General features: G+C 38.4%; 3 protein-coding genes and 1 long non-coding RNA gene across 5 annotated transcripts in view; 3 read left to right on the forward strand and 1 right to left on the reverse strand.

Moving 5' to 3' along the window:
* Window positions 1–60: 60 nt before the first annotated feature.
* LOC111604104 (H/ACA ribonucleoprotein complex subunit 3) lies at window positions 61–459 on the forward strand. The gene is made up of 2 exons (XM_023322008.2): window positions 61–192; window positions 247–459. The coding sequence occupies exons 1-2, from the start codon at window positions 139–141 to the stop codon at window positions 385–387; spliced, it is 195 nt and encodes a 64-aa protein (XP_023177776.1). The 5' UTR covers window positions 61–138; the 3' UTR covers window positions 388–459.
* On the reverse strand, window positions 389–1,275 carry LOC111604102 (transmembrane protein 223). The gene is made up of 2 exons (XM_023322003.2): window positions 813–1,275; window positions 389–754 (listed from the first exon to the last, which is right to left on the reverse strand). Exons 1-2 carry the CDS (start codon window positions 1,213–1,215, stop codon window positions 462–464), a joined length of 696 nt encoding a protein of 231 aa, XP_023177771.2. The 5' UTR covers window positions 1,216–1,275; the 3' UTR covers window positions 389–461.
* A 522-nt stretch (window positions 1,276–1,797) lies between these two features.
* On the forward strand, window positions 1,798–10,558 carry LOC111604128 (activating transcription factor 7-interacting protein 1). 2 transcript variants are annotated; one of them, XM_023322045.2, is made up of 5 exons: window positions 1,798–1,965; window positions 5,647–5,798; window positions 5,856–8,952; window positions 9,015–9,403; window positions 9,683–10,558. In XM_023322045.2, the coding sequence occupies exons 2-5, from the start codon at window positions 5,690–5,692 to the stop codon at window positions 10,126–10,128; spliced, it is 4,041 nt and encodes a 1,346-aa protein (XP_023177813.2). In that variant the 5' UTR covers window positions 1,798–1,965; window positions 5,647–5,689; the 3' UTR covers window positions 10,129–10,558. The 2 variants fall into 2 exon arrangements, with proteins under 2 accessions (XP_023177813.2, XP_030081315.1); XM_030225455.1 differs by lacking the exon at window positions 1,798–1,965 and adding an exon at window positions 4,646–4,664.
* A 4,067-nt stretch (window positions 10,559–14,625) lies between these two features.
* Window positions 14,626–27,317, forward strand: part of LOC115483445 — a 59,215-nt gene continuing 46,523 nt past the window's right edge. Inside the window, exons 1-2 of the long non-coding RNA XR_003944355.1 lie at window positions 14,626–14,766; window positions 19,493–20,174. This is a non-coding gene — a long non-coding RNA (uncharacterized LOC115483445). The remainder of the gene's footprint in view (window positions 14,767–19,492; window positions 20,175–27,317) is intronic.

The following is a 27,317-nucleotide window of genomic DNA, read 5'->3' on the forward strand; positions in this document are numbered from 1 at the left end:
TCTTAACAGTGCTCAAATTTTCCTTCGATATCGATACGTATGTTTAGTCACTGACACTTATCGTTGCGCATCACTGCACGTCACACGTGTTTATATTTGTTTGTGGAGAGAACGCACATTTCTTAAATTATATTTAAAATGTATCTTATGTACACAATTAGTGAAAACGGAGATCGTATTTATACGCTTAAGGTAGTTTATGCTCTTGTAAATAAAAAATTTAACTAACGTTGATATTTCTTGCAGAAACGTACGGAGGACGGCCGACCCACCTTGTCCGCACATCCAGCTCGTTTTTCACCTGAAGACAAATACTCTAGACAGCGCATTACCATCAAGAAACGTTTTGGATTGCTGCTCACACAGAAGCCAGAGCCCGTCTATTAATCCAGGGCTTAGGTTTAAATTAGCTTACATATGTATATTTACAAATTATAAGTAAAGAAAACAAACAAAACATTTCAAATGCGACGCTTTAATCCTGCAGTATAATCGAACAATTGGGGATTACGAAACTCGCCGCGCATATCTAACACGTAGAATAACGACTTGTTCTTCACCTTAATGGGCAGCTGTACGCGAGCCATTTCTCGCGATTCCTGCGCTGAGATGCACTTGAGTGGCACGGTCATTATGCGGTTGCGATTAAATGGACCATAGGTGACAATGGAAACGCTATCCCCGCCCTTGCGAAGAATGAGAAACCGCACCGAGCGCAGTGTAAACATCCAAACAGCAAACAAAATGCCATAGCCTAAAGAAGAAAACCTTCAATAATGTGAAACCTTTACTTCTCAACTAATTCCACTCACCAATCAAAAAGCAGCATATTGTAATGCCATTTTTATACTTGTTCTCGCCCAGATTTATGCGTTGAAACCATTTCAGCTCTTCGCCAGGTTTTTCCACAACGGGCGCATCTTTCAGCGTCGTAAAAGCGAAATGCGACAAATAGGTCCAAAATACAAATTGGCACACTCCAAAGAAGTTGAGCATTTTATAGAACTTAGGATTCTCATATTTAAACAATACAATATCCTTTTGCACATTTGTGCTCACATCATAGGCAGCTCTTGTCGATTGGCTACGAATGGGCGCAATTGCAGCCGGCAGTTTATTAGCTATTGCAGGCACCGTACAGCGTAGGCTGTACAGTGCGTGTCTTTTCAGGAAATTGACGCCATGCCTTAACGCAAAATTGATCAAATTGCTCATTTTAACTGATAACTTTGTTTACTGCATATATTATAAAACAAAACTAACCTATAAGCCACACAGATGTTTTTGTTTTGTTTTTTTTTGTCGCTCGCTCGCGCGCGAACTGGTTTTTTATGCACCATGACCAGGGCTGATAAGTGCAGCGACCGAAAGCTGTGGTACTGTGAACTAGACCTGGGAATATTAATTTAACAATATTGCTAATGGTAAATTACTTCATAATATTTTGTAAGTAGCTATTGCTTGGCACCTTCAATAACTTGCGAAAATATTTTAAGACAATTTGCTAGTTTTCAATTATTTTTTTGTATCAATTGCAATTTCTGAGTAGACATCCGTCAATAATAGATTTTTTTATACGAAACTGATAATTAGCTCTCATGAAATAACTATTTGTTTCTATTTAAAATGATTTCTTGCTTATCGCCGATGTCTTATGTTTTTCATTAAATTTTTGTGGCAGCTCATTTACTGCAGTGCGTTTGATCTAGTTAAACGGTTCATGAACCAGACACATTCCAACTGATTTGTGGTTCTATACAATTGTTGTTGTCATCTCAGATTTTAGTCTGTGTTTGGTATTCCAGTTGTTCAGGGTGGCAGTGCACGGTACGGCGTAAACAAATCGACAAAATACCGTTTAAACTATTAAAATATATAACTGTCTAATGGACACGGAATGCTCAAAACGTTAAATAAGAAAGCTTAAGTTAACAGAAATAAGAAAATACCGAAATATCCACAGAGGTAAATCTCTAAAAAGCAATTTATTTTGTTTGGTAGTTCACTACCTCACGTTTTGTTGCTATTATTGCTTATAAGCTTTTACGATAACATATTGAATATATCTAATATAGTTTTAGCGGGTTTTCAATTGGGCTTAGTGTTAAGTTTCGGACATAAGAAGAGAGACTTTAAGCATTTGCTTGAGTTTTTAGGGTTGCCAAGTGGCTGCACTGCAGCCGGTAAAAATAATAATATTTTAGTTTATCTGCTCGAATTTCAAATTTAAACATTAAATGAGATTTACGACTAGCATATATATGTTTGTCCTTTCACCTTAAGCGTAGACAGCACAAGATAATACATACATAGGAGGTTTGATGTTGGTGGCAACCCTATTATATACCATGTGTATGATAATTAGGTGCATAATCATGCATTAACGCCCACTTTTATATACGCAAACAAAATAATATATATACTAACATTATGCTTTGCTAACACTTGGCAGCCCTAAAAATATTAAATTGTATAATAAAAAAAAATTAAATTGTTGCCCCGTCTGCAACTAACCGAACTGCTAAACACCGCTGTCTGGGATCAATAGATATTTATGTTATAATATATAGTATATAGTTGCCCTGCATAGATCTGTAATATACCCCGGGGTTTGGATGTTTTTCAAACTAACCTCACTTTACATTAAAATCGATACGTAACCTAAAAAGAATGTGAATGCGCTGCAAAATTATATATATACACACACACACATATATATATACAAACCTTGTTATACATACACAAGCGCACACACATACACCCAGACAGCTAGTTAAGCAAACGCAGGTATAGTTGGGTGCGTGTGCGAGAGCGAAATAGCTATAATAGACATAACTCCCAAATCAAGTTCAAACATCATTTTAATGCTTTTATATATATGTATAAACATATTTTAATGCACCAAAAGTTGCCTATGCAGAACATATTTATCAGTTAGCAAAATAGAAAAAAATTTGATTTTTACTCTTTTTTTCTATAAATAAGCAGATAAAGCGAAACGAAGAGTAGAATTTGTCACATGGACATATCCAGAACATAATCGTAGTCGAAATTGTACCGATTTCTATATCTTCCATACCCAGACCAAGACCAGTTTCTCCCGAATACTTTTAGATGTCAAATATGGCTGCCGACGCCTCAAAAAAAAAACAATTTTTTTTGCTTCTGTTTTAGTTTTTGTTTCTCACTGTGCTGCTGCGGTGTCTTTTAATCGGTACGCCTCGTCGTACGACTTTGTCGTTCGGCTCGGCGCAAAACTTTTATTTTTCTTATAGATTACTTACATATAGATTACTTACATATTATATATATATGTATATATTTTTATCTCGTATAAACGTTAAATTACGCTGCCCCTTCTCTCTCTCTCTCTCTCTCTCTATCTTGCTCTCTTGCTGCAAACGCTAACGCTCCCTCTTCCCCTCTCTTGAGCGACTAAGACCTGTTTACAAACCGGTATCCTGCCGAAAGTCCTAGGCACATTCTAAAGTCCTAAAAAACTGCGGATCTTAGACTAGATGCAAAAATGTGCCATATTAATGCCGCCTACCACCCGCTCTCGCTCTCTATCTCTGGTTTCCTCTCCCCTCCTCTCTTTATCTTTCTCTCTCTGTATGCATTTGCATGGCATTAACACGTTTTTATTTTCAATTTGTTGTCATTTTTCTTTTCAAAATAATAGTTTGATTTATCCTCTTGACCTCGCCCCCTCACCTTCTGACCCGTTCCCTGTGGACCCCCACCCCACCATACCTCCCCCCTCCCTATTTCTAACTACGCAGATACATTGTTAAGCATAGAGTTGTACCGCTCACACGCACAGTTAACTCGCATTAGCCATCTCGCTCGCACAACACGCGTCAAAGGTTGTTTTTGTAAAATGCCAATTTATGGCAACTTTAATTTTTACTTTTGTTTTGCGTCTTGTCATTGCTGTTCTTTCATTCATTTTGTTATCGGTGTTTGGCGGAAAAACTATAATGTCATAATCGAAGATCCCTCTTGCAATAGCTGTGTTACTTCAACCCCTTGTCCCGCTCTACCAAGATATTAAAACTACCTTCAGCTAACAGCGCTGCCAACTTGTTACGAAAAGTCTTATTAAACTCAACTAAATAGTTGACCTATTTTAGTGGTATCCAATATCAATTTGCGTTCCCTCTATATTTGATTTACATATAAACATATATATATTAATATATATATATAATAGTTGCTGGCATTGCTGACGTCACAGCGCATTCAGAGCTAGGGGTCGCACGCACCGTGGACATATCGAAGATGTGACACACAGAAGAAGACAATCGGAAAATGAAAAGTTTTGGAAAAATGATTATAGAACGTTATCAGAATCGAATTTGACACGCCCTAAACAAGCAGTAAGGTCGCTGCCCCCTAACCATGCCCACTCTTAGCTTTACTCTCTCTCTCTCTCTCTCTCTCTCGTTTGGTATTGCTCTCTCATATTTTAAATGTCGTCGTCGTTGTCGTTGCCGTCAGCTGGTTTTTTGCGCTCGCGTTCGCGTTCACTTCGGCCACTGTTTTAGTGTTGCCTTGAACTCGCACAGAAATCTAGTTACAAATAATTTGATTTCTTTCGAGTCTAGTGTAAAATTGTTGCGAACGGAAAGCGTTCAATCAATCTTTTATAGTTTGTGCATCGTGTAAGTAGATTATATAAAATAGTTGCAAACTCGCCTCAACTTAACCTCACTTTTGCTAACTTAACTCTAATTTTTGTTTATCGAAAATCCTGATTCCGAACTCAGTCCTAACAACGGCTTTTTTCTGCTCATTTCATTCTGTTTCGTTTCTACGCTAGCTCCAAACATTTATCACATGTTTCTGCTTTATGCATGCTTATTTCTCTTCTTCTTCGTCTACATTTTGCCGCTGTTCGCTTTGTATTTGTGTTTCGATTGCAGTCATCTCTGCGCTGAGGTCTCTCCCGCTCTCTCTCACTCTCTCGAATTATTGTTGCTGTTCGCGTCGTCAACATATGTGAGACCGAACGAACTACCGACAGACCGTCCGAATGACCGTTCGACCGAACAACAAGCACACCGGTTAGGTATGCAGATTTATAGATACATACCGAAACCGAAATAGCGTATATAGCATCAGACAAAAATCAGTTGATATATAATGTGTACATAAATATATATATATATATATATATATATATATACATAGATATATACATAGATATATAAAATTTAGAAATACTTCGTTAAAGGCTTTGTTCAAGTACAGCTAATCCTCTCTAGTAAAGTTCAATTATTTCCTCTAAGAATCCGTTATTATTGGTTCACCCAAACTTTCAAGTAGGTTCTCAAAATAGAAACCAGGTTTAGGTTTAGTTAGTTGAAAATGGTAGCTTCAATTCACTTTCATTGCTAGCAAAAACTACAACGAAAAGCTTTTGGCGAGCTTTTTGCCCTAAGCTTTCTTATTGCCTGCATTTACTTTTAAAGAGGGAGTCGTTTCATTAATTTCCATAAGTTGTTTTCTTATTGATTAGCTTTAAGGGTCTAGGTCACATATTATGTTTCCCTAGGGTTGCCACCTTGTTGTTTAGCGTGCTGCCAGATCGTCTAAGAAACCTCAGTAATTAACAACAACTTTTCATTTTTCGTTTCATCTCAGTTCAATGTGTTCCAATTGAAAGCAAACTTTAAAACGCGCGAATATGATGGAAGTAACACAGAACGTTGAGTTACGGGAGCTGTCGACAGAGGATGATTTAATCAGAAGTATCACCGAGCTGGACCATAAAGTTGATAAGCTCACCAGCCCTGGTATGTGCGAAGCTTCTTATCGATAAGTTTAGCTCGAAAATAAATGGGGTTTTTCAGATATGAAAACAACGATGGAACGCCGCAAATCCACCATCAATGAGGAGTTACATAATGGTCTGACAGACGTCCTAGACAACGATATTAAGGCGACGTCGCCTATCGATAGTATCGGCCAGAGCGATGATCACTCTGCCAGCAAAACGTTGCCGAGCGAACGCAATGCCGGCACCGATCTGGATGCCCTGTTAGATAAAATTAGTTCGATCGTAGGTTGCGATCGCAAGGACTCCATCGATGAGGAGGATGTGACAATGGAGGTTAACAGCAAACCGATTGCAGCCGATATCGATAACACTGCAGAAGACAACACTGCGATCGATGAAGCAGAGGCAAATGTGATCGGCGCCGAAGCAAAGAAAAAGGAAGAACTGGACGATAACAGCGTGGACGAGCTTAAAAGTTCAGATCTAGCTGAAGTCGAAGAGAAACCTGAAGAGAACCCAGGAAAGACCTTAGAGGAAACTGAAAATAAACAAAATATCAATGAAAGTGAGACCGGCACAGCAGCGAACGAGGATGTGCCGACTGATGAAAATATGTTAGATGATCAAACAGAAGAAAATGCTAAGAAGGATTCGAAAATCTCAAAACGAAAAAAGTCGCAGGCGGAATCAGGGCAAACAAATTCGAATGATGACATCTTTTTGGATGCTTTGGAAAGCATCTCTAGTGCAGATGAGTTTGAAACACTGGCCGATCAGACGATTGATGAAACTGAAGAGCCAAGTCGCAAAGAGGAAAGCCAACACGATCTAGAAGACATAACCTCAGATGAAAGCTATTATAAAGATGAAAAAGAGGATGGTGTCGATGATAAGAACAAAGCAGAATCATCAATTATTGATCTAGACTCGTCTGATGAGTGTTTGGCAACAGATACAACAATCGAAAAGCCTGTTCAAGAAGATGCAGAAATAGCAGAGTCAGCTATGGAGATTGATAAAACTGAAGATGAAAAGCAGGAGCTGAATGACAAAACGTTAAAAAAGAGGTCAGTGGAAACTGACGAAGTGTGTGAAGAGAAGACCAAGACCGATCGAGAGTCGGACAACGAAGGTACCGTGCCATCTAATAACAACGTTGTAGAGCCAACCAAGCCCAAGCCAAATGGCGTCTTGGACGATGAGACAGAAAAACAAGTCGAACAGTTGAAAGAGCAGGCGACGAGCAAAGCTTCAGAGAACATCGTAGCTGAGACAAAGGAAGCAGAATCAGATGATGAGGTCATCTTTTTCGAGCCCATTGAAAAGCCAGCGGAAGAAAGCGGAGCAGCTGAGAGTAAAACGGAAAGTGACAAAGATATGCCAGCGGCTGATAAAAAGGTTGAAGAGGTGGTACTGTTGTCCGAGGATGAAGACGAGCAACCGCCTGCAAAAAAAACAGCGGAGGAATCCAATCAAAGCAAAGAAAAAACAGCTCCGACTAAAGCAAACGATTCGAAATCGAATGGAGTCTTGCTCAGAAATTTGCTAGCTGACAACTCAGACAATGCCTGCGATCAGTTTGAAAAACAGAAAACACAAGAGAAACCGAAAGTTAACTCCGGTGAAGACGTGGATAGCAATTCGAGTAATTTGCTGCAGCCCTCACAAAAGAGCAGAGATGAGGCTCCAGCTGAAACTGAAGCCGAGCCCGCGGCGGAGGCAGATGAAGGGGACGTGGAAATGGTGGCCGATGAGCCAGAGGATGAGTCGGATGCAGGCCTGCCTGCTGTCAAACGTCTGCGACTGAGCACCGATGATAAAGCGGAGACTAGCAACAGCACCCAAAGCGGCAATAACTCCACAGCCACAGCCACCACCTGCTCCTCTACCACTACTACCACAGCAACCACCACCATTACCAACAAGGAGGAACCATCTCCCGTAGTTGCCAAACGCAATCACAGCCTACTGACCAGTAGTAGCTCCGTAGAGAAAGAGGATATACCCAGCAAGAAATTGAAAACGGATGATTCCGATTCGAATAGCTCAAACGATGGCACATTACAAATCGATCTCGATGCTCATGACAATACCCTAGAGTCGGAAGGGTCAGCGGCTGCTGCTGAGGCAGCTAAGTTCAAGCGCGACGAGAAGGCAGAGTCAAAGGAACTCAAGTACGACCTAAAGCCCAAGCCGGAGCTCAAAAGCGATATCAAGCCGTTGCGTCTGGACTTTCTAAAGAGTTTTCGCAAGAGTTTCGACAAGATGACGCGTCAGGATCTGGAAGAGCTGGTGCTGCAGAAGATCGTCGAGAGCATGCTGGTAAAGAGCGAATTTGCGGAGATACGACGCCAGATCGACAATCACGAGAATACGCTGGCTAACTACCGTCGCAAGATAGCCGAGGTATCCAAGCAGTTTCTCGACTTGGAAACGGTGCATAAGCGTGTGCTTAAGGATCTGGAAACGAAGAATGCGCAGTTTACGGCGCCGGTGCGCATAACGCGTGCTGTGGGCCTTCAAGTGGGCATGGCCCTAATGAAGAAGCCCAGCGAGGAGGCAGCACGCAATCACGCCTCTGGCAGTCATACTGCGGGCAGTATGTCAGCGCCAGCTGCCGCAATGCCAACGCCGCCAAAGGCGAGCACCTCGCCAATGCGTTCGTCAATGCGTTCGCTGCCAGCACCTCGAGTCAGTCCACCCCAGCATCAACAGCTGCAACAGCATCAACTGCAACATCAACAGCAACAGCAGCAACTCCAACAGCACCAGCAGCAGCAGACACCACCGTCAATAGGAACGCGACCCTACGTACAGACGAGCGGCAGTGGCACGCCGCCTGTGCGTCGTGGCTGCATGCAGAAGGTGACACCTCAGCGGCCTGTCAACAACACGCCCAGCAGTCATCAGGCGAGCTCCTCTGGCCAGGGTATGCAGCGTCTGCCCAACACGCCCAATGTCACATCACGACCCATGTACGCGTCCAAGCACACAGGCAGCGTGACACCTGCAACGGCAGCAGCTGTTGCCGCAGCTATGCGAGCTCGTGGCACTACTGCTAAGCCTATTACCAAGGATTACGCGGGCTCCTACATGACACAGAAACAACAGCAACAACAACAACAACAACAACAGCAACAGCAACAACAACAGCAGCAACAACCATTGCCGTGAGTTACACCGCGACCTTTCCTACTTGTCAGCAACAACTAATGCCATTTCTTCTCTTTAGCGTTCGCATTGGTCGCAGTCCCGGCAAGCAATCCATAAACATCAACAGCAAGGCACGCTCCATGCCCACTGTTTCGGTACCCATGTCAAATGCCGCGGATAGTGGATCGAGTGGTGCTGGCTATGGCCAGCCCAGCCTGGCGCCTGCAAGACCCAAAGAGAAGGCCGTCATCGATCTCACAGATGAGGATGATGCTGCGGCTGCCGCTGTTGCTGCTGCCATGGAGCCCAACGCCAATTCGCGGCTGCGACAAACGCCAAATGTTTCCGTCAAACGTAACATGCAGACGCCGCCAATGGGCTCCAATGCACGACCCAGCGTCGTGCGCGTCTCGCCCATGAATATACCGCGTGCCAATGCTGTGGCCCGACAGATTGTCAATGGACCAGGTAATTTATATAAATGTGGAGTTCACTTCGATTCACACTCGCCGGGAACAGGTAAAATGTTGCAATCCTTTAAGGATTCTGATATTTCTGATGAGAAGCAAAATACTCCTAAGATACCTTATCTAAGGAAAACAAGAAAAAAGTTAGATGAAAAGTAGTTTGTAAAACCTAAAACAAATTCTCTATAGGAATTGTGCTGCATTTGCCTGATAGAGAGCGCGTGTGAATCATAGTTAAGACTTTGTGGTGCATTCAATTAAGCTCGTCTCATATTAACAGTTCAGCGAGGTTCGAGTGGCTCGAATGTACCCATGCAGATACGGTCGGAGAATACGCCGCCGAGTGGATCGCGTTCACGTTTCTCGCATCCTGCACCGCTGCCGCTGGCGCCGGAGCAAACCTTTCATCCGGACTGGAAGCTGCCGCCGTCACGGCCCGTAATACGCATCAGTTTGCACGACACGGGCATTGTCATCTCTTGGACACTGGAGGGCAAGGGCAATCTGTTCGCCGAGTGCGTCACGTATCAGATATACGCTTACCAGGAGACGAGTAACGAGCCCAGCACCGATTCCTGGCGGCACGTGGGCGATGTGAAGGCCATGCTCTTACCCATGGCAGTTACGCTGAATCAATTCCAGGAGAATCAGCGCTACTTCTTTGCCGTACGAGGCGTCGATGCTCACGATCGTTGTGGATTATTCAGTTTACCCAAGACGTGGTAATCGAGTCGTGTCTTTTGTTTATATGTATTCTTTAATCTTAGTTTACATTAGTTCTTAAGTCTATTTATAACTTATTTATGCAATGTGACCCACTCCCTAAATTAAGTATTGAGTTTCAGTTTGACTCATTGGCAAAGTCCCAAATCTTTCTAGCTAATTAAATCGCATCTATGTTCGTTCCTTAAGATATATCTTTTAAAATGGTCAACCAACAAAACTGAAAGCCATTCATTTGAATATACCATAACCCATACTCTTAAGTTAGTCTTAAGTTTTAACTCTTGGAGTGTTTTCTTTGGATTTAATCAGACTCTACTCAAAGCAAATTGCTTCGTGGCATATTAAACGCAACAAACACGACTCATTTTGTTAATACAGAAACCTATGTTCTAAGCTTAAAGGAATAGTACACAATGAATAAATATTATATTGAAAAACTAAAAATACTCTTGTATTTGAATGAATTAACTTACTTTGATCTAGATTTGCATTATATACTTATTTATTTATTATATTTATTTTCTGTTAGCTTTATTTTAACTCTTATTCTTAAGTCCTGAACATAAGGTATTAGAAGGGTAAAGATTGTTAAGTCTATTTGCTTTGCCTTGCAAATATTTACAATGCACAAAAGGTTTATTGTAAATTTAGCCAGTCAGACTTTGCTCTCAAATGCTTTGGATTGTTTTTAAATGCTCTTTCAATATTTACAATGCTTATAAAGTGCTCTGTAAGTATTGCTATGCTTTCATCTGCAATTGATGTTGAAGTCTATGTACAATGAACATTGCAAATTTTATCAGTCAAATTCTATATTTGATTAAGAAATGCAGCGCAGTTTCACATGCTAAAGTTCATGTAAAGCTTACCATGATTATGAGTGTGTATGCTTTGCTTATAAAACTTAATTATAGATAGAATCTTCAATAAACTCCTGCTGTGTTCCTAAATATCCCTTGCAGTTATTTACAATGCAGATAAAGTAAATTGTAAATTTGGTCAAGTCTATAAATAAATTTTTTATATAGATTGTACAGTTTTTCAGTAAATTTTTACCATATATTGGCAGTTGATGCTTGTCAAAGTTCATGTTAAACATACAAGGAAGATAGAAAAACATGCTCAAATATTTCCATTTACTAGATACCTCTAGTATATTCCGTTTCTAGCTATCATATCATTTGAAAGTTATAGCATTAGAGAGTGTCGCTATAATCTATGGACTTTAATTGGAAAATGCGTCACGCATGAGTCTTGCGTAAGTACTAAAAAGAAACCAGCATGAAACAACTGTAAATTAGTCATGCCTTCGTTCATGTCTGACATGAACTTAAATAATCTGTTTTAAAAATAACTTAATGACTGTAAAGTCTGTCGTTATGATTGGACAATTGAAGGTAAATGTAAATGGCAATCGAAAGCCCAATTAGCATTTGATATGACATGTATACATGAATCCTTGCTGACATTGTGGACTGGCGGACAGTCAAAGGACATACTCAACAAATTAGCACAAATTGCAGGCAAAAATTGATTTTCAGAAAGTTGGCTAAAAGAGTTGATGGAGGGCTTATTACGACTTATATGAGCACATGCAATCGATGACACATAAAATATGGATGCGCCCATTTCCGTGAGAGCCTGCTGGCGTCCATTTCGTTGGGGGTCACTTGCTGCAGCGTTTTGTCCTTAATGGCAAACGTTGCCAATGTTGCATGTTAAGTGGAAGCCAGCCTCTGCCTCCTGGCCTTGTCTATCGCTCACTTTCCATACACTGTTCACATTGGGCGAGTGGGGTATATTCAATGTGTCTTGCTACCTTCTGCGACTGGCCTTGACTTTGCTTAGTATACACTGTTCTCTGTGACTAAATGGGGTATGTTAATCTTAAGTGGTAGCCAGCCTCTGCCCCTGACATTCGTCGTAGCGCGTTTTCTATACGCTGTTCTCATTGCTTCTGGCATTTCTTCTTGTTGAGACTGGCCTTGACTTTACCTTCTATACACTGTTCACATTGGCCAAGTGGGGTATATGCAATGCTGTATTTAATGCAAGCCAGTTGCTGACTCTTTTACCTTTTGTGGCTGACCTTGCCTCAACTTACTATATCCTGTTCCCCATGACTAAATGGGGTATATTAACTTGTCTTTCTTTTGAGATATAAACATTTATTTATAATGTTATAGAGTATGGCTATAAGCGATCATACATGCATTGACAAGTGCTTAGAGCTACAGAACAGAGTATAAATGCAGAGAGAAGAAGTAGATAAGAGCAGAACTCGAAGAAATTTTTTAAAATGACAGTTTGCTAATCACTGCATAAGGCTTAAAGTTTTAGAGCCACTGTTCAGCTACAAGAATCATTAGTCGATATTTACCTAAAGTACAGTTTGAAGCTCACAGCCTAGACTTTAGAGCTGTCAAACAGAAGTTGCCGCAGTCGCGTAGCTATACCAAATTATAAATCAGTTTTTAAGCCACTGTGTTTACACTTTTCGAGGCAGCTAGACTATGCAACTGAACAGAGCATCTCGCCAGCCGTTCAGGCTTTTTTCCATACATTTCTTTTCGGTTCTTTGTTTTGTCATGTCAGCGACACCAATTGGCCGCTTGCACTTGACATTGGAAAAGCGGCGCAGGCAACGTCGCGACCTTTTTTCTTCTGGCCCTGTTCACGGCGCTTTTTTTGCCTTTTTTGCATTGCCGCTTTTTGTGTCCATTCATGCGCTGCATGTGGCAGAGAGCGGCGTGATTGGTGGGCTGCTTGTACAGCTTTGCCACATGCTGCAAAGGCAGCGCCACGTGCCAGCGCAATATTGAACGTTAGCCAAAAAGCCTTGACATTAGGCGCAAAATTGCATCAGTGTGTGTGTGTGAGTGTCTGTGTGTGTGTTTGACGGCTCTTAAGTCATTGCCTGTGCTGCATATCCGGCGCACAGCAAACATACTTTTGTGTCACTTTGTCATTTTAATTCATTCGCAGCAAAAATATGTCGCAAAACATGTCCTGACAGGACATGGCTCGTCCTGTTGTCATTGCCGCTCGAATTATTTGACAACTCACAAGACAACAGCAAAAAATTGTAAACGAATCTATATATATATATATATATATATATATATATATATATGTATATATATGTATATGTAATTTAATTGAAATAACTGTTCCACACATACACTGAGCACAAATTTAATTGTTGTTGTTTGCTTCATTTCCGGGAAATGTCTTGGCAGCCGCAACACACACACATATGCATTCATATGTGTGTGCTACACATGTGTGTGCCCACCACGCCCACCGCCTCTAAAGGCAAACATAACAAAAACACAGATGTTTTCAGCGGCTATCGCTCATCGCGCACTGCGCATGCGTCGCTTGCAGCACGGCAACACTGTTTGCGGCATTTCGTAGTAGCAGTGGCAGCAGCATTAGCGGGCTTTGTTTGTTATTCGCTCGCCGAACGCGTCGCCTAACGGTTGTGTGTCGCTCCAACTTTCGCAACTCGACTGCGTGCAACGCGCAACGTGCAACTAGCGGCGGCATGCGTCGCGCTTTTAGGCAATTAACGCGACTTTTTTGTAGCCAACAAAATATAGTAAAAAATATTTATAAAAAAAAAATAAAAATTATGTGTATTAATTAAAATAATTCCCAAAAATAAATAGATTAATTCTTAATACAAAAAATAATCAAAAAGAATTTAAAATATAGTCTAAAAATTATGAATTATATTTAGTGGTGCGAAATTTGTTGAACAAAATAAATATAATTATTATATAAATATGATTTTAAATAACATACAATAATTAAATATGTAAGAAAACAAGAACTTCAAATATTATATTAAAACAATCAAAAAAGAAATCTATATATAAATAAAAAAGTATTAAAAACAAATAAAATATTAAAGAAACTTCTCACAAAAATTCAATAAAATTATATTAAGAAAAAAAAAGAATATATAAACATTATAAAACAATAATTAAACATTTATAATAAAATAATGAACAATAAATAAAACAACTAAAAGCTTTGAACAAAATACAAATACAAATACAAAAATATAAATAATAAATATGTATATAAAGTTAATAAAAACGGATTCAAAATAAAAATAAAAGAATATTTAAGTCAAATATAAACTTAAAAAAAATAAACAAATTTCATTTCATACGGGGCCTAAACCGTAAAGTTCAATAATCTATAGGAAAAAATATATTTTGCTTGCAAAACTAAAATATTTATTATTTTTATTAAAAAAAAAAGATGTGCACATAAAAATAAATAGAAAAATAAATTTATATAAAAAGCACTTTGATTGAGTATAAAAAACTATATGTATATAAATATATGTGTGTGTATTTATACATAAATAAAAAGCTAAAACTAAAAAAAAAAACTCAATAATTTAGCCAACAAAAAATTGTTTCTCAATGTCTAGTGTGTGCAAAGATTAAACCAAAAATGAAATTAAATGAAAACAATTGAAGCCCTATTTAAGCTTACACTATTGGTATCATATACAAATAATATATATATTTCTATTTAAAATAGCAGAGTTATTTTGTATGCATATAAAAAGTAACTTTAATTGAAATATCGATTACAAGGGCTAAGCTCGTCAATTGCTTTGTAAGTATAACAATGTCCCAAAGCGTGTCACATACCACATGTAAGCGTGTGTGTGTCGGTGTGTGTTTATGTATGTTAATTAAATTACCGTTATATATGCTTAACAACAAAGCTAACAACAACAATAACACACAGACACACTCACTCACACAGAGAGACGGCGTAACCTCCATTGCAAGTAATTATAAAAAAACATCAGCAGCAACAACAACACAACTAATAGGCAACTAGCACACACACACATACTCACACACAAACACACTCACACACACACAGTAAAAACAATAACACATGGGCCAATTTACAGTCGCAACTTCAGCTCGAAAAGCGACTCAGTTACAAGTCATGGCCCTGGCCACTTGCTGTCACATTTGCTGTGCATGAGTGTGTGTGTGCATATGTGTGTTAACTATACTGAGCCTATGTCTATTACTTGTTGTAACCATTTGCACGTAGCGCCTTACTATTATTAAGCGTCTTATGGTACAAGGGGAGCGCACATAAGTATGCTACGTTTTCTGTAACTCGCCATCAGCCAGACACACGCGCATATACGTGTGTGTATGTGTGTTTGTATGCTCTCAAGGTGCAATAAGCCAGCATTAGCTATGTCGGTGTGTATGTTTTCTTATGAATGGCATGCAGCTTGGCCAGATTGTTGAGCTGTAAAGGCTTACCGACTCGAATCGATAAAATCATGTTCCGCTTCTTCGATTATATATTTGTCTGTGTGTGTGTGTTCCAGGGTGTGTGGTCTATCAGTCATCTAGTTAAGCCTTTGCGGCTTAAGCGGCTCGCACTTTATTTTCATTTCATATTTGCTAGCAAATGCTTTTCATGCCATGTATTCTACAAGTATTCCATAAGCCTTAAGACTCTAATTCAACATTTGTTTTACTGTTTATAGAAATGCCAAAGGCAAATATTGTTTTAGGCTAGGCTTATTAAAGTTGCATTGCTTTAACAAATTGAAAAATTGCTTTAAATAGTTTATTAATAAAATAACCTGGCGTATACGTATTATTTAACTGCAGTTAGAAATAAAGTAAATAAATAAAATATTTACACAGTTTCAGATATTATATATTTACATTAACAACTGAAACGATATATTTTTTATTATTATTAAAATTTTGATAATTTATAATCAAATGGCAAGTCTTATTGCATATTTAAACAGCTGCATATTATTGATAACTTAAACAGCCACGGAGCTAAAGATATTTGAAATAGTATTTCTCTTGTTTGGACAGGTTTAAAAATTAAATAAAATAAACTAATAATAATTATTACAAAATATTGTTTTATCACAACAATAATTCAGATTAAATAATGAATTAAAGGGTAGATCTTTTTATATGATGAACATAAAACTTCTTAAAGAAATTTTCTGAAATTGCCTTGAACAGCTTACAAATTTCCGGCAAAATATGGTGATGATGGTTTCTATATGTCTTATGGCTTTACAATATGTGTTGAGATCAACTCAATTAAATTGCGCTCTTTGTATATATTATTTTGTCAACTGCTACAGCATTGCTTGGCACTGACAGGATATTTAAGGCGATGTCATGTTGGCCCCAGGACGGCTTTGCCCTCGACACGTGAAGGTGCTCTAGGCAAAAACGACTAATACAACAACAGAAGCAGAAGCAGCAGCAATAAAAACAACAACAACAAAAACAACATATTAGCACACACCCATTTTTTCATAAATTTTCCAACGAATGTAAAAAAGAAAAGTGAATTCGAGACTCTGCACACAAAGTTCCATTTTTCCATAAGCTTGGGCAGGGCTGGGAGGTTGGTAGGTTCGCTGCACAGTGTCCCAAAACACGTATGCAAATGTGCAAAGACCAGCATAAATGTGCCATAATAGCCACACTTTAGAGCTGAGTATTGAGTACTCATGCAGAGCATCGAGTACTCAGTATTGATTATCAGTTTTGCATACTAATAAGCGAGCGCTTTGTTTCGCTGATGGCAGAGCTACACTCGAATGTGAATGTTTGTGTTGTTCGTCTGTGTGTGTGTGTGTGTGTGTGTGTGTTTGTGTATTTGAGCTTGATAGAGTCGCTGTTTTGTTGTTTGCCATGGCAGCTGCTTTCGACAGCAAAAAGGGAGCGCCACATGGCCCCAAATAAGCCGCAAAGGGCTCGCACATGTACACAGACGAGTTTTAGCATTAGGGGTATGCCTGTCGTATGAATATTTATGAGCATGATTGTTTATTAGGTTTATAGTTATTGATTTTGGTACTGATGTTATTTGTTTTTGTATTTTATTATTAATATTATTATTAGTTGTTTCATAATAATTATTATGATTATTATTATTGAAGTTAGAATATTTTATTATTATTATAATGCATTTTGTATTATTATAAATATATTATTATACATAAATATATATATTGGAACACAGTTTTAATGCTTAGTTTGTTTTAAATATTTCTTATTATTGTTATATATATATAAATATATTAATAAAATAATAACTATTTCAGTTAATACAATATAATAAATATTTAAATAACAGTTACAACTCTCCAGCTTCGATTATATTTTTTAAAAATATTTTTGAGCTTGTCTTAATTAATTTCAAATATTAATTTAATATTTTGTTCATTTCATTTTATTAATTTTTAAAAATTTCGGATAATATTTTCTTTAAAGCTATTAACAATATAAAAAAATATTTTGATTGTTTTATATTCTATTAAATTTAATTAAACTTTCAAATACATTTCTGAAATCAATTTGTGCTCAGCTGAAATATTTGAACGATTTCCAGCTTATCAGGGACTACCCCTACTTTGTCAACTGGCATGCAATACCAGCTGCCTATTTGCCTTTTTTGTTGTTTTGTTTGATTTGTCTAGCTGCGCCTCAAAGGGCTTTTGTTTGGCCAAGGGGGAAGGGCGTCTGCCGTTCCCTTTTTCCTCGTTTTGTTTTATTTTTTATTTTGCGCCAACTTCGTCGCCATTGTTTTCGGGGGCTGTTATATTACGTATACGTCGAGTAGTTCGCTTTCTTTTTGGTTGCTAGCTAAGACTTGTTTCCCTATTTTTTTTGGTATTTTCTATTTTTATCGGTTAGTGTGTTAGTGCTGCTTGACAGCGACGGCGGCGGCGTCGCTTCCGTTTGGGTTGCTTTCTTCCTGCTTTGCTGTTATTTTTATTGTAATTTGTTGTTGTTGTTGTTGCTGTTTGTACATTTCCGCTTCAGTCACAACACGAGCAGCAAACAGCTGATAACACACGCACACACACACAGACTCACACACCCACTTACACACACCCTTCAAGCAGGAAGCTATAAAAAAATGTTGCCTCACATTTCGGCCTGGACTCCTGCCACGTTTGTCCTGGCTGTGGAGCTTGGAGCTGGGTGAGCTTTGCATGCATTGTTTTGACGCCCTTAACAATTGAACCCGCCTAGCAGACGCTGCTCAAATTGCAGTCAACCTCGATTAGCTGGGGGCTAGCAGCCGTGACGACTCAGACCTTTGCTAAATCAATACCCGTATTATAATCAATCATGAACCTGAGCATGATAAACGCTTCGACAATGCAAACAACACTAAAAACAACAAAACAAATCAAAATGAATGAACTTGGCGGATGCCTAGCGCCCCGCCAACATATATAACACTGACAGCGCCCACAGCTATGGCTGCCTCCGAGTTGTTTGAGCTGCGAATTATTATTGCATTTGCCATTTGCCATTTGAATGGCAATTCCCAAAGAGAGATTTATGTGGTTCAATCGTCGTGAGTGTGTGTATCTGTGTGTGTGCATGTATAAAGTGACAGCACACGCGGCGTATGATAAATGTAAGCCGCATCAAATTTGTTGTGAAAATGAAATAACGGAAGCGCTTAAAGCAAAAAAGAAAATAAGGAACGAAACCCTCTGAAAAATGAAACGCATGACAAAGTGCATGAAATTTACATGCCTTTGACACGTGCTTTAGTAAAACACGTGATTCAACTTAAATTTTTAGCATTTAAAAAAAGTTTCTACAATTTCGACTGAATTTGCATGCTACTTGCATGATTATGGAAGGGAACTTTTCAGTGATTATTTTAAAAACGCATTTTTTTTGTAAAACCTTTTCTTGAGCATCTAAATGTTAGTTCTTACTTTTATTTTTATATTTAAAAAAAAGTTAGAAATGAGAAATATTTTTTTAAAGTTAGTTTTTATTTATTTCCTTTATTTAATTTTCGGCAAAATTTATTTTTTATTTTTAATTGACCCCTTTTATATATTTATTTACTTTTTACTATATAATTTATTTATTTTATATATTTTTAAAAATTTCTTTGCTAAATCTATTTATATTTCTTCGTTTAGCTGCTGGCATAGTTTAGTTGCTGACTTTAAGCGTGACAAACAGCTGAAAAATCAGGCATTTTATGCTTCTCGCTATTTATCTTTAAATACAATTTGTTTCCCGCAGGGCTATACACACATACACACACGCACACTTATGCAGAATACTCATCGGCAGCAAAGTGCTTATATATTGATATGCTTTTGCAATATTAATGATGTTGATGCTTATGTAAATGCAAATGTAAATGTAAAGCAGCAAATCAAATAAAGCAGAAAAATACACCCACGCACACATACGTACAGACACAGAACACCCACGCACAACAACAACTAAAATAAAGTTTCTGTCTGTATTGTTATTTCCTCTCTTTGCTTTTCTTTTTGCAGAGCAAAACGTTCGAATCATTTGGAGTAAAATCTCAAATCTCCAATCAAAACGCTTGCAAAAAGGCAACAGCAAAACAAATAGCTCTCGACATACACAGTTACACCTATGCATAAGTAAATGTGCGTGTCTGTGTGAGCATACGCCGCATAGGCCGTGCAACGGGCTACGGGCAACGGGCTGCTGGAAGGCAAATCCCCAAGCAACACTTAAGGCATAAATCCAAACTCAATCACGCAACAAGGTAGCACACAGCCTATCCACATTCACAATCAGGATTAAAAGTCTTCGACTGAGATAGTGGCAGGCGACCGGGCCAGAGAGATAGAGGGACAGAGATAAACGATGCTGGCCCAGTGACTGGCTCTGAAGGCATTGCGGTAATCATCATCAGAGCATCATCAGCATTATCTCAGACTCTGAGCGCTCGCTTGACTGTTGGTTCGTTGCTTCGTGCTGCCAAAAAATGTTGATTTAGTTTGCGGCCAAGACCTGAGCATTGTAAACATGCCAACGCACCCCTCGACCAGATACTCAATGTCATTTCGAGCCTGATTCAAGGACGCGCAAGGGAAAAACCACTGCGAAGGCCAAAAATTAAGACTCGCCTCCAACTCTAGCTAACGAATTTTCTTACTGAAGGGCACGGAAAAGTGAGCAGCTGCGTATCATCAACATGGCAAGGTAAGTCAACCCCCCTCCGCCTCTATAGGTATTCACATGCCTCTACTCTTTGCGGCAATATATTTCTGTGGCAACACCAACATAAGTAAGCAACAAGAAGAAGACCACATAATCCAAAACCAGAAATAATGACGACCTTGCTTGACTGGGTGAATATTGAATACTCTGAAGAAATAAATATTTAAAATGGAACGGCTACGCAGGGATGGGCTGGCATTTCTAAGAATATATAAAATATATATGTGTCATAATATATGTATATATATATAGAAATTGACTCAAATATATATATAGAAATTGAGACAGAAAAATGTTATAGATAATTGATTTCTTTCTAAAAGTTTTATTGAAATACTCTGAAAAATCTACAAGCTAATCTTCAGCCCTGAAACTTTACCTTATGAGATGAGCTGGCATAGATGGGGAAAGAGTAAATTATTGTAATATGATGAAATAAACAGAAAATTGAGTTTATTTTTTAGTATATATCTAATGTTAGAACATTTCCTTTCAATAAGAAAGTTGGCACAAGCTCTCATGCTCAACAAGTAGTTGAGCTAAGCCGCTCGACTCGCAATCGAAATAAGAATTTTCTTTTGGCTTATTTTGAAATCGTAAATACAAAAAAAGAAAACATTGTTCAGCCAATCATGCTTGAGGGTGTTACACCAGCCATCATAAAATTATGCTACCCCACTCAGGCGCGAAAAGGAAAGCATCGTGACTGGCAAATGTTTTTTCAGTTCAGTTCTGAAAAGCAACCGCAAACACATTTTTGGGCATTTCAACGCAGACAAACAAAGCTAAAGAAAACTCGCATTTATCATGCGGACTCTATGCGTGTGTGTGTGGGTGTTGTGTTTGGGCCATAGATAAATTTTCATGAATACAACAAGTTCAAAGCAAACAGCAACATTTTGAGACGGTGAGTGAGTGCTGTGCGTAGAACTCTGAGATTTGTTTTTATTTAAATTTAAATGATATTTTGATAAGATAAATTGTAGACACAATAATAAATCAAAACTTTTTAATATGGGCTAAATCAGATTTCTATATTTGTGACAAAGAGAAGGGAATGAGAAGTGTTGAAGGTTTTTCTTAAAGCGTGAAACGAGATATTTATCTTTCATTCTTTGAATAGTCGTAAAGATATTCATTTAAATGAAATGAAAGCGGAATTGGCTTAAGGAACACTTCTTTCTTCGCTTCTTGCTGCAGTTCACTTCTTGTTTTCTCTTGTTTTTTAATGATGCTTTCAGGTTTCCTTTTGCTTGTTTGCTATGTTACTTATTTCATTCGCTTCTTGGTTTCCTTCTCACTCGCTTTACTTTCAACTCGCTTCTCTCTTCTATTTTCCCTCACTTTTCATTTCCATACATATTTCTTGCTTCGTTACTCTATGCTTTGTTTGCTTCTCATATTTCATATCCAAATCGTTTCTTGCCTTGTTTTGTTGCTTTGTTGCTTTTACTTTGTCTTCAGTTCGCTTCTCGCTTCAATTATCGTAGGATGCCTGTTTGCTTTGCTCTTTCATTTGTCACTCGCTTCAATTTTACCTTCATAATTAATATTTTCTTTTAGTTTCTCTGCTCTTTCGATGCCAACTGGCTTCAATTTTCCTTTCACATAGCTTCTCTATGCTTAGTTGTGCTTCTCTCTCTTTCGCCATGAATTTTCTTTTCACCTCTCGTCTAGTTCACGCTCTACACTTTACTTTATTATACATTTAGCTTCTCGCATGGCTTCTCCCTTCACCTTCCAGTACTGCTTTAAATTGCTGACATTTTTGATTAAGTTTTTGTGGTGCTTCGCTGCTTGCCGTGTTGAGAAGTTGCTGCTGCCTTCTCTTACCAAATGTTGACTTCTTTGTTTGCTTCCCCCTTGCCCAGACTGCTCATTCAAAGACTTGCCTTTACTTTATAATTAGGTGAATTGCTTTTCAGTGAGTTTGTAGTCTTTCACATCAGCTTTGCATTATCAAGCTGCCGCTTATCAGCTGTCCGCAAATACATTTTGAGGCCAGGCTTGAAATCATGTTTGTTATTTATTAATTAAATGCTAAAATGCTTTTGACACGCCAGAATTGGATGTTAGAGCCGAGAGCTAAATCATAGGAATGTGCATATTGAAATTTGTGGCTCACAAACAAATTGCATTAAGCCAAATTCAATGACCAACGTGCAACGTGCAACGTGCAGCATCGGCAGCGGCGGCATGCAACGGGCAACAACAAAGCCAAACCGCAACAACGACTTGGCCAATATTCTGATTAATTTACCAGCCAACAGACATGTGAAATTTGGCTCAAAGCCTCAATGTGACGTTATGGTATTGAATTTCTGCCGACGGCTAAGCTGAGACACAAAAGTGCTTAAAATTCTCCATTCTCCACACTCGATTCTCCCTAGTCTCTATTTTGTAACTACATAATTATTAGCATTGCCACAGTTTGCCACGCCCACTGTGGCCTTAACCGCAGGCGGCTTGCATAATTTGCAAATCTGTTTGATTTGCGGCCAAGTGTGAATAATTGAATGCAATGAGGGAATTTTTCCATGGAAATAACAAAGAGAGAGAGAGAGAGGGAGAGAGAGTGAGGAAGTGGGCGAGGGGGTGAGGGCGGTAAAATGGCAAATTCATGGAAAACAAACTTTACAACAACTAAAAACAACTTGTTACCATTTGTGGCATTTGCATGCAAAGCATTTGAATGCCCACACAGCAGCTGGGCTTTTTGGAACAGCTAGCCGGACTTAGAGTTACCCATTAAAGAGACGCATTGAAAATGGTGTAAATAAGAAAATATTTAAAAAATATTTAAAAAAAAACAAATATTGCATAATATATTTAATTGCCTTTCTATGTGATTCTCAGCCGTTAAGCCTTAATCATTGTTGCTAGGTGTTAGAAAAGTAAAACTTATCAACTATAAAATTTTTTTAAATATGTTTTTTAACTTTAGAAATTTTGAAAAAAATTTTTGATACACAAATATATATTTTTTCATAAGATCTATGATGAAAGTTTAAGCCTTGATTGCATATGATTTGTGATGCATATAAAGTTGATATCTTTCTAAATGAAGCGCAAGAGCTGAGCCAGCTTTGTTGCAGCTTTCTATGTAATTCTCACTTAGAATATAAGCCTCTGCTATATGAGAATTGCTTAGAAAGGCACACGTATACAGAAAACTGAATTCTATAAAAGCTTTAAATAGTTTCAAAATATCAAGTAGAAGAGCTCCTCTGTATATAATTGTGAATGCTTAAAGCAGCTTCTGCTTAGTTCTTAATATTAAACTTATCTAATGTTAATCCAACAGCTGTAATTAGTCGATCATTAGTAAATGACTTAAGAAGCCCTGATAGCCATTTAAGGTGATATAATTAACTAACAAATACAATAAAATTTTAGAATATATTAAATAATTTACATTTAATTACAGTTCATTCCAAACATTTAACCGAAAATGTATATTTATAGGTTTTTAGTGTATTTTCAGCTAGTTTTACCTGTTAAGGCTTTGTTTACAATTTTAGCAAAGTTTTCACAAGTTTAATGCAGAATATCATAAATTATTTTTAAGTGCCATAAACTGTTATACTTTTGCTTGCCTTAAAAGCTTACCTGGAGTGTGTGTGTATTTTATGGTCGACTGTGCGGGCAGCGAACATGAAAAAACTTATAAGAACATTGCAGTCGGGCGTAACTGGCGGCATAATACGCGACTGACGGAGCAGAACTTAATGCAATTTTATTAAATATTCATATTATATAGGAGGGTATATAATATATAGAAGAATTATCTGTAGAGCATGTTAACCAACTGCGGAACTATTTAGTCTATAGAGTCTGTAGAATATAGAGTACATGGAGTCTGTAGAGTCTATATAAATTATAGAGTATATGGAGTCTATAGAGTCTATAAAGACTGTAGAGTCTATTGAGACTATAGAGTTTATGGCGTCTATGGAGGAAAAGTCTTTTGAATCTAGAGAGTCTACAGAGTCTAGAGAGTCTATGGAGTTTACAAAGTCTATAGAGTCTACGAAATCTATAGAGCTTATAGAGTTTGAGAGGTCTATAAAGTCTATAGAGACTCTAGAGTCTACAGAGTTTATGAAATCTAAGGAGCAGAAGACTTGAGAAGCTAGAGACTCTATAGATTCTACGAAGTGTATAGAGTCTATAGAGTCTACGCTGTCTAATGGAGTCTATAGAGTCCATATAGTCTATATATAGCTTATTCTTCAGCTCTTTAACTTTAAACCTATAGTAACTCCTAGTCTGGCACACCTCGATTGGGCGTGTCTTTAATAACTCCCAAATGATTTTCTTTATTTCTGTCAGATAGGCAAACAGAATATACAACCAATAAACTCCTTTAAAGGCACCTGAGCGAGCGTATACAAAGCAGGTAAATGGTGCAAAGTTGAAAGCCAGCGATGGCCACTTCAATCATGGCCAAGTTGCAGTTGCCAACAATTTCACGGTCAATTGCAATTGTGTGCGTGCCGGTCTCTGTGCGTGTGTGGGTGCTTGTACAGGTTGGGTGTGACTGCAGCTAAATGCTTAATATGCAAACGCGCGCAGGACAAAGCGAGCAGCAGCAGCAGCAACAGCAGCGACGTCAGCTGTGTGGGTGGAATGGGGGTAGCTAGTGCTGTGTGCGAGGTCAAGTGAATCGTTGGCGCAGCTGTCAATTATGACCAGCCCATTGGGGCCTAATGCTGGGCCATGTCTGGCCATAAGTTTTATGTGCCCTAATCGCTGCAGACCCTTTTCCAGGGCCGTTAACAGCTGACGGCCTGCAAAGAGTCCTTTATTGAGCCACGGCCATGGCATGGTCATATTGTATGGCTTCAAGGCGCCTTTTATGTGTCTGTAATTATGCCATATGATACACACACACACACACACGACCCTCACACACCGTCAGGCTTTTCCTTATTGAAACAATGGAAAATTTTTGTTCAAGCGGATGTGAATACGTTTCCGGCGCGTGCAAAGCAAAAGACAAATAACAAAAAAAAAACAATGAAAAGTTGTTTGTCATTAATTAAATTTCACTAAGGCAACAATAAGGAATACACACACACACACAACAAAAGGCGTTCAGTTTTAAATTTCACTTAATGTCTAACATGTCGCACACACATGCCTCTCCGTCTCCCACTCTCTCTCTATATATCCATATCCCTACCTATTTAGCTCTTCTTGTCTACCTTGCTATACAAACAAATAGCAGCAGCTAAAGTTCACTTTTGTGGGCGTGGCAGTCAGTACAGTTGCTGCCGTGTCACGCTACAAATTCTGCTTTTAATTGTAAAATGTTGTCAAAAGTGAACAGGTAAACAGAGCATGGAGGACGCACGTTTCAATAATGAGACTAGACTTTTTATATAGACGTGTCAGCTGGGTAAGCCAGCGGAACAATAAAGACTTGTTAAAACAAATCGAGTTTTTGGTATTATAGTTAGAAAAGATCTCAATAAAATGAACATGAAAGCAGTAAGCTTCAGCTGAGTTTGATAAGCTGCATAAAACTCATTCATGGCTCAAAAGCGGCTTAATGTATTTTAAAGTCAAGAGCTCTGGCTCTAGATCTATCAATAATATGGATAGATCTATGGTGGAGATGAACCTTGTCACTAAACTTGGGCAAATTTCTAGATAATTTTCTAGATTTCTAGATTTCTAGATTCTAGATAATTTTTGGACAATCAATCGTTACTTTTTTGAAAATGTAGAAGTAGATATATAGATACAACTGATTCTGATTTTTGCTTTAGCTTATCGATTTTTAGACCCAAAAAACAATTGGCTATATTCATTAACAAATGTTTATCTTAGCATCCAGAAGGAGGCGTGCTTGAAGCAGCAAGTACTTTAATTCCTGATCATAAACAACAGTCGAATCAATCTAGTCTAGTTCGTTCAGCTGTCTATCCTTACGTCCCTCCGCTCTTTTGTTCGTCCTTACATCCATCTGGCTGTTCGTGAATGAGCTTGTGGATCTAAGCAACTATAGCAGCTAGAGTCTTCTAGTCTTACATCCACTTCCAGCTATATATCAAATTTGTGGATCGATAATAATCGATTGTTGATTAAAAGGGCTTTCAAGCTGCATTTCTTTGAGCAAAGGCAGTTCAATTTAGGCCTATTAGGCAATGTGATTTCCATGCTAACACCAACTCAATCAAATTACCCTTCGAACAGGCAACTTCCTTCATTGCAACATAGAACATAATGCTGCAATGATGATATGGCTGGCAATGAATTAAGCTGCAGGTTTTGTAAGTCATATCTCATAAACGGCTTAAAGGTCTGTCAAAACGTATGGCAATGATTGCGTGTACTCAATATGCCAGTCAATAGACTGCCACGCCCACTCGCCACAGCAATAGCTCTAAGCACATTCCATTGGTCACAATCGGCACATAAGCACATTACACAGCTGAGTGAATCTGGACGAATACCAGGGAAATGAAAAGGATTATGATTGGCATTGGCTACGAAATAGAAAAGAACGAGAGCAGAGCTGGGGCGCAATCATGCAACATTTTGTTGCGTATTTGTGTTGCAACGCTCGTCTCATATGCGTTCTCTGTTATCTTTCGACTTTTATCCACCTGTGTGTGTGTGCATCAAAGCAAAGATTAATTGGCTTTACGTAGGGCTTCCACATGCGTTTTGTTTACTCTTATCATCGATTTGCTTGGCTTTCCCTTATCTCTGCCACGTCCTCTCACCACCCACTCCGGCTTAGCTCTAGTCATTTTCCCCTATGTGTGTTTTTTTATAGTTCGTTACATGGCATTTGAATTGTTAGCTAACTTTTAGCAATTTTTTTTATTTTTTGCACGAACCTCTTGATTATGCAAGCACACGTGCCCGATAGCTGTTGCAGTGTCAACGTCAATTGAGCTTTGCAAGCTGAAGACGAGCTTGGAAATCTCTGTTTCTATTGCTGTTGTAAATATAGCTAAGGTTAAGGCTAAGGCTAAGACTACTCACTAATCTGACAGCCTTTGTTGACTTCTTGACTGCAATTCATACATCCTGCTGAGAAGGAATTAGATTCGGACATAAAGTAAATGTTATCATTTGTTATCACCTAGAAATTTAGTTCACAGAAAATTA

Source organism: Drosophila hydei, unplaced genomic scaffold, assembly GCF_003285905.1.
Source record: "Drosophila hydei strain 15085-1641.00,03,60 unplaced genomic scaffold, DhydRS2 tig00008134-arrow-pilon, whole genome shotgun sequence".
In the NCBI taxonomy this organism is placed as follows: Eukaryota; Metazoa; Arthropoda; class Insecta; order Diptera; family Drosophilidae; genus Drosophila; species Drosophila hydei.

Bases quoted from the DNA above. Each gene is read 5' to 3' on its own strand.
- LOC111604104 (XM_023322008.2), top strand. From the start codon at position 139: ATGTATCTTATGTACACAATTAGTGAAAACGGAGATCGTATTTATACG. The intron at 193-246 runs GTAGTTTATGCT...TATTTCTTGCAG, and splicing joins ATCGTATTTATACGCTTAAG to AAACGTACGGAGGACGGCCG.
- LOC111604102 (XM_023322003.2), bottom strand. From the start codon at position 1,215: ATGAGCAATTTGATCAATTTTGCGTTAAGGCATGGCGTCAATTTCCTG. The intron at 755-812 runs GTGAGTGGAATT...TTTCTTCTTTAG, and splicing joins AATATGCTGCTTTTTGATTG to GCTATGGCATTTTGTTTGCT.
- LOC111604128 (XM_023322045.2), top strand. From the start codon at position 5,690: ATGATGGAAGTAACACAGAACGTTGAGTTACGGGAGCTGTCGACAGAG. The intron at 5,799-5,855 runs GTATGTGCGAAG...GGGGTTTTTCAG, and splicing joins TGATAAGCTCACCAGCCCTG to ATATGAAAACAACGATGGAA. The intron at 9,404-9,682 runs GTAATTTATATA...TCATATTAACAG, and splicing joins ACAGATTGTCAATGGACCAG to TTCAGCGAGGTTCGAGTGGC.